At 43.1% G+C, this 14008-nt stretch overlaps 1 protein-coding gene across 2 annotated transcripts in view; it reads right to left on the reverse strand.

The window, feature by feature from the left end:
* Nucleotides 1-1785: 1785 nt before the first annotated feature.
* Nucleotides 1786-14008, reverse strand: part of BAIAP2 (BAR/IMD domain containing adaptor protein 2) — a 78956-nt gene continuing 66733 nt past the window's right edge. Inside the window, exons 11-12 of one of the 2 annotated variants that reach the window (XM_066588213.1) lie at nt 8602-8645; nt 1795-2003 (exon numbers count right to left, since the gene is read on the reverse strand). In XM_066588213.1, coding sequence (XP_066444310.1) covers nt 8618-8645 — 28 coding nt within the window. In that variant the 3' untranslated portion in view covers nt 1795-2003; nt 8602-8617. Of the gene's footprint in view, nt 2004-8601; nt 8646-14008 lie in introns of both variants that reach the window. The other variant, XM_066588212.1, reaches the window with a different exon arrangement.

A 14008-nucleotide genomic window follows, 5' to 3' on the forward strand; every position in this document is an offset into this window, starting at 1 on the left:
TAGAAAAGCAGAGAGAGAGAGTGGAATTTTGTACTTATTCAGATAAAAATAGTCAAAATGGTGTTCAAATGTTGACATTTACTTAGAGGTTGTACATTTTCGCCCACTTTAACCACAGCCGCTTAAACCAGTCATTCTGGGTTTCATAATAACCAATGAATCCATTCATGCTGTCAGGGCAACAAAAGCTCACGCTCTTCCTATAAGAAGTCTATAAACTCAAAATTATGACTCCATAGAAGAAGAAGAAATGTAAATATTTAAAGGGGCCTTCCTAGGATCACATTGGGGACTCATTGTGCTCTACATCTCAAATCATTAATCGCTGCAAATGCACCCACTTTTTTTTTAAAGTGTGCCAGTCCTGACTACTTACCCCACTAAGCATCCCATCCCCATTTCTGTTTACCTTTGGTCACTCCTGGATACGCCCTCCAATAGTTCTCCACACTCATTGAGCATGCTCAGTTCTGCGCGTCTTTTCTCTATTACTGTCTTCAGCACACATATCCAGCATGTGCAGAGCAGGATGTGCCTCTGCGCTCTCTCTCCTGCATTTAGTAAGCTCAACTTCCCATCCCCCTGGACAAAAAGGTTAAAATTTGCATTTACACAGGTACAGTTGTAGGATCTTTATGACGGCTGTGGGAGATACCTTTTGCAGAGCTCCCTTTGACTTGCAAGAATGCTGCCTTCCAATAGGTGGCGATGCAGAGGTATTGTTCCTTCTCTCTTATTTTGCATATTACCCAGAGGAGCAAGAATGGCCTTATAAGTCTCCTCACTCACCTTCTCGGTGTTCTCCCTAAGGAGAAAAGATAGCGTTCCTGACCAACGGGAGTAACACTTGGCGTAAAGTAAATGCGTAGAAGGGAGGCATATAGTGATTTCATTTGGGCCTGTGGCATTTCACTTGAGGATATTAGAAAGGTAATGGGTGTTTGCCAAAAACATTGGATTGCAGAAAACCCTCTTTAATGCACTTCTCCTTTAAACAACGTTATTACAACCCGTTTTCATTATAGAGATAATTTGGCTAAAACAAATGACTAAATCAGATTATATAACCCAGCAAATAAATATACAATTATATATTCTCAATTCTACAGTTTTAATTTTACAACAAATGTATAAGTGAAAAAGTTTAAGCAATTCCTCCCTTATAGCTTTGGGGGCCGGCCCCTTCAAACAGTGGGGAGCAACAACTCACACTCTCTCTATGTGCATCACTCCTTACATATAATATACCTATATGTAAAATATGCATGTGCTCCTGCCATATTGTACATTTTTTATTGGCCTTTATGTAGGATTTAAAGTAGATCCATTCATAAAACCAAGTGGAGGTAACCATTTTGGAGCTTTATTGATTATACATGTGATATTACTAAAGGTCTCTGATCTCACTAATTGCCAATTTTACATTTTTTACCATATAAATGGCTGCCCCCGCTCTGTATAATGGATCTAATAGTCGTTGAAAACTGAAAAGATTCTCGATATTTTATGGTGACATGATCAATATAAAATACATCAGAGTGATCACCATAATATGAAAATAGTTGAGGGTGGGGAGATATCATGGCATGACCACAAAACTTCATTCTCCATGTATCTCGTACCATCACTAGACAGATTTACTATGCACATTCTGACCTACATACAAGCTCTATAGATTCAGTATTTTTATATATATATATATATATGTATTTTTATATATATATATATATATATATATATATATATATATATATATATATATATATATATATATATATATATATATATATATATATATATATATATATTTATTGGGATCAGAAAAAGGAAGCAAAATAGATCCACCCGACTGCCAGTCTTCAGTGCCCTAGGGCAAGCTTATTTCCACCAGCAAGGGAGAGGAGACCTGATGGATAGGCCAGGGCCAAGTAGATCAGTTCACAAGAGGTGCGGAGCGGTCATTTGTCACTGTGGGTTTCAATCGGACCTCAAGAAATGGATTTCTGTTGGGAGATAAGAAGCTGCATGAGGACAAGAACATGTTCTACAGGACATGTTTTACTGGTAAGACAAGGAGGAGCATGGGGAGTTTAAAACAAATGCCAGTGTCATTCTAGTTCAAGTAGTGGCAGCCATGTCGGAAGCTTTGCCAATGCCACCAAAGAGCCATGACAAAATATCCACCATGAATTTTAAACATTGGGACATGCTTAAAGTTGAAGCCATATTCACCCAAACACCTTAATGAGTTCATGATTGTGGCTACAGATTTACTACATATCAGAAGCTACTGGATATACAGAGGATTAGTGATGGGTATGTTAGAGGAAGAACAGACACCACAGTTATTAACATGCTAGGTATGGTTAGAAAAACAGAATGGAAACCAGTATAGCGTGCAACCACCAAACATAACCTCAACACCACGCAGCATGATATGTTCCCTTCTGAGCCATCTCAAAACAGAAGTAACTGCACAGCTGGCCATGGACTAGAAGATGCTTAGATCCCACCCAAATGAGAATTATCTGTCAGTAAGGTCTGTGGTGCTGGATTCCCCTGACAGAATCACTTTTCTAATAAAAAAAAAAAAGGGGGGGGGGGGGGACACTTCAAGTATGGTAGCCTGTGCTCTGTATGGGTTTTCTTTTAAACTCTAGACCTGGTAGATGTGACATTTCCTCTGATCCCTATGGTCAGAAAATGCACTCAGGTAAACCATTCTCCATAATGCAGCGACCTACCTTCACTAGGATATGATCTAGCAGAGTGAAGCCCAGACCACACGGGAGGAAGAGGAGATTACCAAGTGGGGCTCACCACAGACAAAGGAGGTTTCTGCCTGCTGTGACTACAATGACCATCCATGTACCACATGGAAAATGTCAAGCACAGCCAACCTCAAAGTGTAGTAAATGCTTTCCAAGTGCTGTTGTGAGTCTCTACCTCCCACTAGAGCAGTGTTTCTCAACTCCAGTCCTCAGGACCCCCAACAGGTCATGTTTTCAAGATGGCCTATAGTAAGAACACTGGTAGCAATGTCTGAGGCACTGACAATAATTACATCATCTGTGCAATACTAAGGAAATCCTGAAGACATGGCCTGTTTTGGGGGTCCTGAGGACTGGAGTTGAGAAACACTGCACTAGAGCAAATTGGGAATTTTTGGTAAAACTTTCCCAGAAGTTTTGAACATGCTAAATATGGATTAAACAAGGTCCAGGTGGGAAGTGTTTATTAGAAAGCACAAAAACAAGTGGGTACAATCTGAGATTAGTTGGGGAAGATCAGCCGTAAAACAGATTTTACTGAAAGTAGTAGATGCTTGGAACAAACTTCCAGTCCATGTGGTTGGAAGATCAACGGTAAATGAATGTAAGCAGCTCTGGTATAAACATGTATCTATCCTGAGAAAGAAAGAAATAGGAAATAATATTAGGACAGACTAGATGGACCATGTGGTCTTTTTCTGCCATCAATTGTCTATGTTTTTATATGTTTAGTGAAGCTTAAAATAACCTATTCTTTAGTTAAGATTTCCTACCCAAAAATCACCACTAAATATAGGTTGTTGAATTGTCCTCTTGGGCCTAGTAGCACTGGGTAACAACAGATATAGCCACTCTTACAGCCCCAACATGGGAGGTCTAGGGTGTCTTCCTGGGGTTCTACCACTGACGCATAACAAGGTGGATTTTTTGCAGTAATTATTTTAGTCTTTTCAATTGGGCTTAGGAACTTGCACATCAATTAGATATTTTGGAGATGATCCAAACTCATGAAGCAGACCCATGTTTTATAGGTTCAGGTTGATTAGTTCAAGCACATGGATGCTAGGTTACCAAACATGAGACTTTCAAGCATGTTAGTAGAGCCTTGGAAACATGTTAAAATACAGGATGGGATTTTCCAGAAAAACACCACACAGAAGTCTAGACACAAAAAGATATGACAGTTAGTGGCCAAGGAGACCTAGAAGGTAAGGACATTGGTGACCAGAGACACAGATAAGAGAAAACAGGTTGCCTCTCTGTGAAGACTACCAAATGAAGATCCTAGAAGAACACCCTGGGTTACCAACACAATGACCTCTAACAACAAAACAACTAGTAATGGTTAGCTACCTGGTCCTGTGCAAGAACTGGAAAGTGAGCGGTAGGATAGTGATGCTGATAGACTGCCAAGATGGGATAACCAAGAGAAGCATGTTGGGCAGGTGGAGAAGGAAAGTGCTCTACTTTGACTGCTTGAAACAAACCACATCATAGAACCTTAAAGAAAAGTAGCCAAAAGCCACTTCCTATTCAGATCAATGCACTTGTCCATAGGAGGCATTATGAAAGTGCTGATCCTAATACGCTGGTCAGGCCAAACACTAAATGGTTGTGAAAAGCGACCACTTACTTGTAAATCAGGAAATGTGGTATGAGAAGTGGTCAGCATTAGAGATGAGCAAACGTGCTCGTTTAGAGCAATTAATTACTCGATTGAGCATCTCTTTTTTCGAGTAACTGCCCAATCGGGCAAAAAGATTCGGGGGGCACCGGGGGTGAGCGGAGGGTTGCGGTGGGGAGTGGGGGGGGGGGGGGGGAGAAGAGAGAGAGAGATCCCCCCTGTTCCCCCTGCTACCCCCGCTCCTCCCGAATCTTTTCGCCCGAGTAGGCAGTAACTCGTAAAAATGAAATCTGTGTTTCATGCTTCAAAATAGAATTGTCGAGTTGGAAGGGACCTCCAGGGTCATCTAGTACAACCCCCTGCTCAGTGCAGGATTCACTAAATCATCCCAGACAGATATTTGTCCAGCCTTTGCTTGAACACTTCCATTGAAGGAGAACTCACCACCTCCCGTGGTAATCTGTTCCACTCATTCATCATCCTCACTGTCAGAGGTTTTAGAGAAATTTTTAGCAACTTTTTTATAACGTTGGAGATGTATAATGAGCAATTTTCTAAAAGTTTCGTTTGAAAACAAATCCTCTTTAATGGATTTTATAATGAATTTACTATATGTATACATTCTTATATATTTAAACATGTAATTCCAGTATGGTTACTACCTTTTATTATAAGGGGGTATAACTTTGTGAGATGGTTATATTTTTATTAATATCTTATTTATTTGTAGATATTTAACATAATAGTTTTTATAGTTTCTAACCAAAGAGAGAAACATTATTATAACGCCAAACGAGTTTAATATGGCGTGTCAGCAAGTGGATTAAGCCGTGATACGTGATTTTGACCAGAAGCTAATAAAGTTAATTCCTCTGAGGCGTCAAAACCAGACCAGACAAGATTCGGGGGGCACCGGGGGTGAGCGGGTGTCTTGTTGTTTAACAGTATGTTGAGCTTAAAAAAGGCGCTATTTGTTCGCCGAAACGCGTCGCTCTGTCATAATAATAAAATATCTTTAACCCCACAAGCGCAATCAGCTGTTTTTCCCGATTACAAGAAAGTTTTTTCTAATATCTAATCTGTGTCTCCTCCCTTTCAGTTTCATCCCATTGCTTCTAGTCTTTCCTTGTACAGATGAGAATAGGGCTGATCCCTCTGCGCTGTTACAGCCCTTCAGATATTTGTAGACCGCCATTATGTCTCCTCTCAGCCTTCTGTTTTGCAAGCTAAACATTCCCAGATCCTTTATCCGTTCCTCATAGGATATGATTTGCAGACCGCTCACCATCTTGGTAATTCTTCCCTGAACTTGCTCCAGTTTGTCTATGTCTTTTTTTAAATGGGGTGCCCAGAACTGGACCCAGTATTCCAGATGAGGTCTGACTAAGGAAGAGTAGAGGGGGACAATGACCTCACATGATCTAGACTCTATGCTTCTCTTAATACATCCCAGAATTGTGTTTGCCTTTTTGGCTGCTGCATCACATTGTTGACTCATGATCAGTCTATGATCTATTAGTATACCCAAGTCTTTCACATGTGCTGCTGCTTAGCCCAATTCCGAATGGCAAGGGAATTTGAATTATAATGATGAGAAGGGAATTCAAATTCTAAAAAGGATATAAAAACAAGGCCGTTTCTTTTAACTGTGCCACTATTGTCTATGGGCTGTGCCAGGTACCGCAACTCAACCCCATTCCAGCGAATATTGGAATACCAGACACAGCCCATTGTCCCAACAAAGAGGTTAGAGTACTATTATCCAATGCAGCCAACTTTGTCCAAGGAGTCCATCATACAGTACAACTTTGGATATTAGTGTCTGGTTTTGACGCCTCAGAGGAAAAGATTAAATAATCCAACTGAACTAAATTGCCTACAGAGTTCTCACTTCCTACTCCATAGACCTAAACATGCAGCCACAAATGTGCAAATATCCAGACCAACCTGAGATATTTCCACAGACATGTGTCTGGGATGATGTAGTGAATCCTGCACTGAGCAAGGAGTTGGTGGAGGTCCCTTACAACTCTACCATTCTATTAGATAATCAAGCTGATTGGTCAGGCGGCTATCTAATGTCTATGAAGGTGGTAGACAGTTCCAAAAATCCAGAAGATCAAGAGAAGCACAGGCCAGCCATGGTGATCCTATGGTTTCCTCTGAAAAAGAGTGCTTGCATAACTGTCTAGCACAGACATAGTAAGCAATTTAAGGGTGAAAGCTGTTGGGTGACCAAACAAGCATTCAACCAAAAACTGTCAAATGTTGTTGGCTACCTAAAAGCTACTAGTCCACAGGGAAAATCAGGCCCGCTCCGGATTCTCCATGGAGAATCTGCAGCGGGTCCCTCCTGCCCCACGGACATGAGGGCTGAAAATAAGAATAAATGAGAATAAACTCACCTTCCCATCCGCTCCGTTTCTTCTCTTCGCCGCGGTGTCATCTTCTCTGCGTCGCGGCCGGATCTTCTTTCTTCGGCTCGGCGGATGTGCATGATGACGTCGGTGACGTGCCCCGCGCATGCGCCGGGCCGAAGCAAAATGATCCGGCTGCGACTGAGAGAAGATGGCGCCGCGGCGAAGAGAAGAACCGGAGCGTGTGAGTAAAATCTGATTTTAGGTCTCCCGCGGATCCGGACGGCTTCCATAGGCTTCAATAGAAGCCCGCGGGAGCCGTCCCCGCGGGAGACCCGCATGAAAATGGAGCATGGTCCAGATTTTTTCATGCTCCATTTTTTTTAAAATCACTTTTATTGACCATCCGCGGGTATTTATCTACCCACGGGTGGTCAATGCATCCCTATGGGGTGCGGATCCGCGGGCGGGAGAAGAGTTAAAATCCGCTGCGGATTTTAATTCTTATTTTGCCCGTGGACATGAGCCCTTAGGATACAGAGCTTCTTGGCGCTCACCCAAGGTGACAAAGTGATCCAAATCAGACAGGATGAATGCTATGTATTGTCTGGCGGTTCCTCATCCTTCTACCGCTTCAAAAAAATATTCCTAGTCGATTCAAACATGTTAATGGGAATTCGGACATCTTAACTGCGGCCTCCAATACCTACTTAGGATGGCTTTACACGGGACTATCATCTTCTGAATAGTTGCCCGATAGAAAGGATGTAAGCGACAACTGTGCTGTGCAAACACAGGCACCAACCTGGTTATGAGCGAGAATCAGTTTGCTAGTCGCTTCATTTTAGCTCACCTAAAATATTCACAGGCTGATTCATTATTGTCCAGTGTAACCAGGCAATAGTTTGGCTAGTCGTTGAAAGATAATAACTTTGCAGGGGGGTGTGCGCTTCAGCAACCGCGAAAATTAACAAGTGAACTATAATAATCCCTCTGTGTAAAAGTTCAAAAACAATCAATCGTATGCGAACAACTCACTTTCAGAGGACTATTCAGACATAGTGCTACATGTACTCACATGTACTGTCAATGTTAAGAGAACTATGGCCAAACACTGGTTTTAGCTAGGGTACTTTTACATCTGCACTGGGGATTCCGCTTTCCTGCTCTGTTGGGGAGCAGGAAAGGGGAATCCCCGTGGCTGGACGGAACCAAACAGTGTTGGGTGGACCCCAATGACCATAATGGGGTCCGTTCACTTCCTGCACACCTGCCCAGCTTTTGGACGGAAGGAAAAACGCTGCATGCAGTGTTTTTTCTTCTAGCATTTCCATCTGGATCAGCGATGAAAAGTTCCAATGCAGATGTGAAACCATCCTTAGGCCCCCTGTCCATGGGCGAGGCGGAAAATTGCTAGCGATATTCCACCGTCGGGGAGCAGGAGGAAGAACTGATAGTTCTTTGCGGTGAGCCTATCTGACAGGCTTACTACGGAGCATCGCGGCAAGTTGCCGCATGCTGCGATTTGAGTCCCACAAGCGGAGAATCGTTATGATTCTCCGCTCATGGACAGGGAACTGCGCTTTCTATACCAACGCTATGGAAAGCGCGCACTACATTACTCGCGGACGGGTTATCACCGCGAGTAACGCAATGCAAGATCACCCATGGACAAAAGCTCCTAGTCTGACACAAAAGGGACATACAGGTACCATCAATGTCCTAGAGGGTTTTTTTCAGATACACCCTCTAATGAGATGTGTAGGGTGGAGTTGATGTATCCTAGCAGTCAGAGCAGAGCATAGAGACCAAGTGGAAGGGGGGTGTTATTAATGCAAAATAAACTTACTAACTGTTGAGACCTCTCAAAACCGAGCAACTTCTGCTTCCAAGCTGCAACACAAACAAAAGTGTTGATTGTAAGTGAAGAACACTGCAGGTTGTAGAACTGCCGAGGGGCCGCAGCACAGGTCTTCCCATAGGGCAAGGTCTGTGCCGGTGAATGTATGAGTGCATTGTTCTCTACAGCAGTCACTGTTTATTGTTTGGGGAAGGATGAATAAGCCCGGGGCTGGAGTGAGAACACAATGTACAGAGGTGGAGAGAGAGAACATCTCTATTTAGAGAAAAGACACAGCAGCTCCTCATTGTTAGAAATGACATTTAGCCTCAACGTCACATACATATTTATTAATGGATTGGAACTTGGAGTTAACTGTTTATGCGATCCTATGGAAGTTGTGCGCTTTACTTTTAGTCCATTCATTGTTATTTTACAGTATAGGTTTAGCGATTTCTCCCAGAAACAGCATCACACTTGTCTTTGGGCTGTGGCTGGTATTGCAGCTTACCCCCATTAAAATGCCAGTCAGCTTATGCACAGATGTTATGCTTTTTCTGGTAAAAAGTCAGACCTTTTTGTTAAATCCTGGGCGACCCTTTAAACATGAATTTACACTCTTGATTGTTTTAATTTTAAAAAGGTCCAATTTTTAGGCTAATTTCATAACTTACATTTATAGCAATATGAGCTTTGTTCTTGCCAACACAGAGGCCCAAAACACCCCATAGGCCAATGACAGAGTTGGGTCTGTCTGCAGCCACCTGCAAAGGGGAAGTTTGCTGCATAACGCTGCCCCTTGTTGTGACTGTAACCATTATATTGCTAGCCTGTCTGTTTTTCTGAAACAAAGCTCCAAAGTCTCTAAACGGAGTCTGTCTGGTATAGAGGTCTGAATCCGCTACATACAGGGTGGGATTCACATGTGCCACATTTTTGTGAATCGGCATGCATATTTGTAGTTTACGCTTAGGTTAAGCATCGCTGCTGATTAGAGCCACCTGATTGGCTCTTCGGCACCACGTGACTACACAGCGTGCACGCGGATTGCCTTCAGCAGCCGTGCACTACACACTACACTTAAGCAGCACGAGGTTAGGTTTAGGTTTACGGTTAGGTTTAGGGTTAGGATTACCTAAACCTATCCCCAACCCTAACCCTAAACCTAACCCTAAACCTAACCCTAAACACTAACCGTAAACACTAAAAGTAACCCTAAACCTAACCCTAAACCTAACCCCGTGCTGCTTAAGTGTAGTGTGTAGTGCACGTCTGCTTAACTGTAGTGTGTAGTGCATGGCTGCTGAAGGCAATCCGCGTGCACGCTGTGTAGTCATGTGGTGCCGAAGAGCCAATCAGGTGGCTCTAATCAGCAGCGCTGCTTAACCTAAGCGTAAACTACAAATATGCAATCGGCATTGCGTTTTTTACTGTACTTTTTGGCTAGTGAATGAACTCATTGAAATCAAGTAGGTTTTAGTCACTGCATATTGCGGGGGTGAATACGGTCGTGCTAATGCAAGAAGCAAAAGGTATCACACACACCAAATTACGAGTGCGCTGTGGAATGATTTCCCAGTCGTGTACATAAGAGTCCATCGGCATTGGGGAGGGAAAAGCCAGCAGCGGATTTCATTACAATGCCGGTGGATGAGCGTTCATGCAGCATAAAGCTTTCTCTTGGAAGCGGCGCTGCGGTGAGGATTTTACAATCCAAAGCACATCAATTCCTGCAGCGAATCCCTATTAATGTAGAGGAATTAAATCTGCAGTAAGATCCAGACGTGTAAAATGCGCAGTTTACTGCAAGTATTTGTGTGTACATCCAGCCTTTTCCACTAAACCCTTTTTTCTGCCGTGAATACGCAGGTTTTGCTGTACAGATGTGACAAATTGCATCACCCATTAAAAACACACGGCAAAAAAAAAACAATTGAGCCAAAATTTTGATTTTTTAATTTGAAGCATTTCAGTTTTCACATGGTAAAATCTCATCCAGCTGCATCGTACCAGGACCGCGGCAGAGACCCTGATCAAACATTCTCCACTTTCCCATACCCCTAAGGCTGGGTTCACACGGGACGGATTTGCTGTGAAATTTCCGTACAGCTCGTCCGCACGGAAATTCCACAGGCGGCTCCTAATCCCGGGAATAGCCAGCAAAGTGGACGAGATTTTGCAAAAATCTCGTCCACATGCTGCAGCTAAACCGTGCGGAAACGGCCATGCGACGCAGCAATTAAAGATGCAGCATGTTAATTCTTTTTTTTTTCCGCAGCAGCCTCTCTCCTCTTTATGGGGAGAGGTGGCCACAGCGGAAATGCAGGCGTCAAAGCCGCTCCAAAACCTGCAACTGCGGTTTTCCAGCAGAATTCTCGCCGACTTTCGGTGCGGCCAATCTGCGAGAATTCCAGATTCCTGGAAATCCGTCCCGTGTGAACCCAGCCTTAGGTGACGAAATTAGGACACGCGGACATTTCTGCGTCCCAATATTATCCCTATGGGGCTTGAATTCCGCACCTGTTAAAATCCACAAGATTAAATTGCGCAGCTGAAAGGCTTCCTGCTGCGGATTTCGAACATACAGGAGATGGAATTCCGCAATTAAAGTCTGCAGAATAAAATCTAAGACATTCCACAGAATGAAGGCCGCAGCTAAAAAGCTTTGCTAATTGAGGGAGCTTTCACAGGACTCAGTGCAGATTTGGATTTTATTAAAGTTAATGAAATTAACCCCTTAAGGACTGCCCATAAACTATAAACGTCCAGGCAGTCCTGATCTAGCTTTACAATTTAAAACATCCTTGCTCAGATTCCCTATAGACCCCCCACTGTGGAGAAGCTCTATGATCGGAGGGCTCACTCACAGGGGCGTATGGGGTCTGCCAAGTACGTGCGTAATATGCAGTACAAAGTTAAATACGCATGTAGCATGCATTTTAAGCTTCCGTAGCCTATAATGGGCATATTATTACTTAATACGCACCAAAATAAGACATGTTGAGGTTTTTTTTTTCCACGTGCGTAATATGCGCTTTAAATAAACGCATGTCTCAATCTAAATCGATGGGCTTTTATGACTGCTTATTATGCACATGAAAAATGCGCATATAATACGCAGCGCCCATACAGCCGTGGGACTGAGCCCCCTTAGGCTGGGTTCACACAGGCTTAAAATTGCAGGTCGGAATTTCCATGCGGAAAGTCCACAACGAAATTCCACTGCAATGCTGCCCTGACACTAAGCAGTAAAGTGGATGAGATCTGCAAAAATCTCGTTCACATGCTGTGGGCAGTCTGCTGCAGCCAAGCCGCCATGCCACGTGGAAATCAAAGCCGCAGCATGTCAATTGTATCACAGTTTCTGCTGCGGGCTTTGTTCTCTCTGTGGAGATAGATGGGCTGCAGCGGAATAGCAGCTTTTAAAACCCGTGCCAAATGTTTGGGGACTTCAGCTGCGGAATCTCGCGGAATATCTGAGCCAGCAGTCAGTGTTAAGAAACATCTGGGTTGGAGTGAAAGTCAATGATCCGACCCCTATGCAGAGGTCAGTACCCATAATTGCAGGCACAGCTCTCATGGAAATCAATGGGAGCTGCACTTGTGACTGTAGGCTGGGGTCCCATTGATTACAAGGAGAGCTGTGCCTGCAATTACGAGTGCCGGTCACTACACAGGGGGACAGCCGGCGCTGCCTGGAAAACTCCTTTAAATCTTACAATTCTGTCATCTTGTAAACACCACTAGGAGGAGCTAACTGCATAAAGATTTATAAAACTACCATCCAATGCAATGACAAAGCAGTCTTCACTAAGCTCCCCCTAGTGGCGGTTGCTGGCAAGAAAAATATAATTAATTCTAGGTCAGCAGGTGGCACAGCAGACACATTATTCTGCCATGCCTTTAAGAGCAGTCCCATGTGGCGCAGGGTGCTAAGGCAGCAGAAATCCTCTTGCTCACGACCTGATGGTGGTGAATTCAATCCCCACATGGCTCAGGTAGTTGGCTCAAGGTTGACTCAGCCTTCTATTCTTTGGAGGTCGGTAAAATGAGCACCCAGCTTGGGGGGCGGTGATAAATAAATTACCTGAAAGCACTATACAAATAAAATGATGGCTGCTCCACTTCTGGATTTGTGATAACTCACTGAAACATTTGGACTCCGCTATACCAGTTTGTATAATATACTCATTTCAACCACCTCCCCAACAACAGCATATCCGACAGGCGACTACTAGCCCTGCCGGCATCGTGTACTGAATAAAACACAACACGAGTCTATGAATTGGATCATGGATGAAGAATGGAGTTATCATTTATTAATATGCAAATGGAGTTAATTGATATAAAATGATGAGAGCGGATGCCAAAGTGCAAGTAGTAAAAAACAAGAAGAAGAATAGAAGGCAACTGGTTGTAGAAAATGTTTATTTTAGCCTGAAGTTATAATACAGCTGCTCAATGGTCAAAATCACAGTTAGCGTCTGTCAGCAAGACACCCCTCCCCCCCCCCCCCCCCCCAAGAAAAGAAAAATAGAAATCTATACAGAGAGACAGCAAGCAAGCCTCAGAACGAGGAAATAAAAAGGATCCCCAAAATGCAATAAATAAAACTTTATTCGTACAATAACATCATTACAGGGCACAATGTTCTGTGTGCGGATCATTGTACATTCTTTATACATTCTGTTCATTTCTGAACATCTGATGGCTCACAAAAGACGGGACAGTGTAGAGACGGCCGGAGAGGGAGAAAGAAAGGCCTTTATTTAGGATAACTGACTGTAGCAAGGTTGGACGCTTTTTGGCAGTGCGAAAAGTTGACAGAAGCCAAGTAGGGAGGAGATTGCCCCTTTAAATCCCACCATCCCATGATATCAGTGCGTCAGGAAGCAATACAGATAGCCATTAACGCCAGTCTTATTTTGTTTGTTTCTAAAGTTTGTGAGACACACAAAGATGAAGATAGATTTAGGGAAAGAATGAAAAGAAAAAACGAATAAAAAGGACAGTAGGAAAAAAAATTAAAAAGTTAAATAAATCCTAATCTAAAAACATGATAGACATGTAGAATAAATAAATATATGCCAGATTTGTGTAATTGTCAGGGCTGACCAGGACTAAAAAAAAAGCTATAACACACTCCATGTCCTATCCTATGCAGCTCAGCGAGGCCCGAAATAGTATAAAACACATTAAAAGGGAATTACTGTAAAAACCGAATTTGCACATTGAATGAATCCCATCATCAGGCCTCATCGCCCCTGAATTGTTAGAAGATTACAAACCTTTCCATACCAGAGATCTCTCTCCCAGAGGAATGGCCTAAAATACTGCATTATACAAAGCTTCACAAAAGGGATGTTCAGCGGTGTAATCACGGTACTTGCATAAGGCCACTCACACGTACGCTCGG

The sequence above is a fragment of the Eleutherodactylus coqui genome, chromosome 13 (assembly GCF_035609145.1).
Source record: "Eleutherodactylus coqui strain aEleCoq1 chromosome 13, aEleCoq1.hap1, whole genome shotgun sequence".
NCBI lineage: Eukaryota > Metazoa > Chordata > Amphibia > Anura > Eleutherodactylidae > Eleutherodactylus > Eleutherodactylus coqui.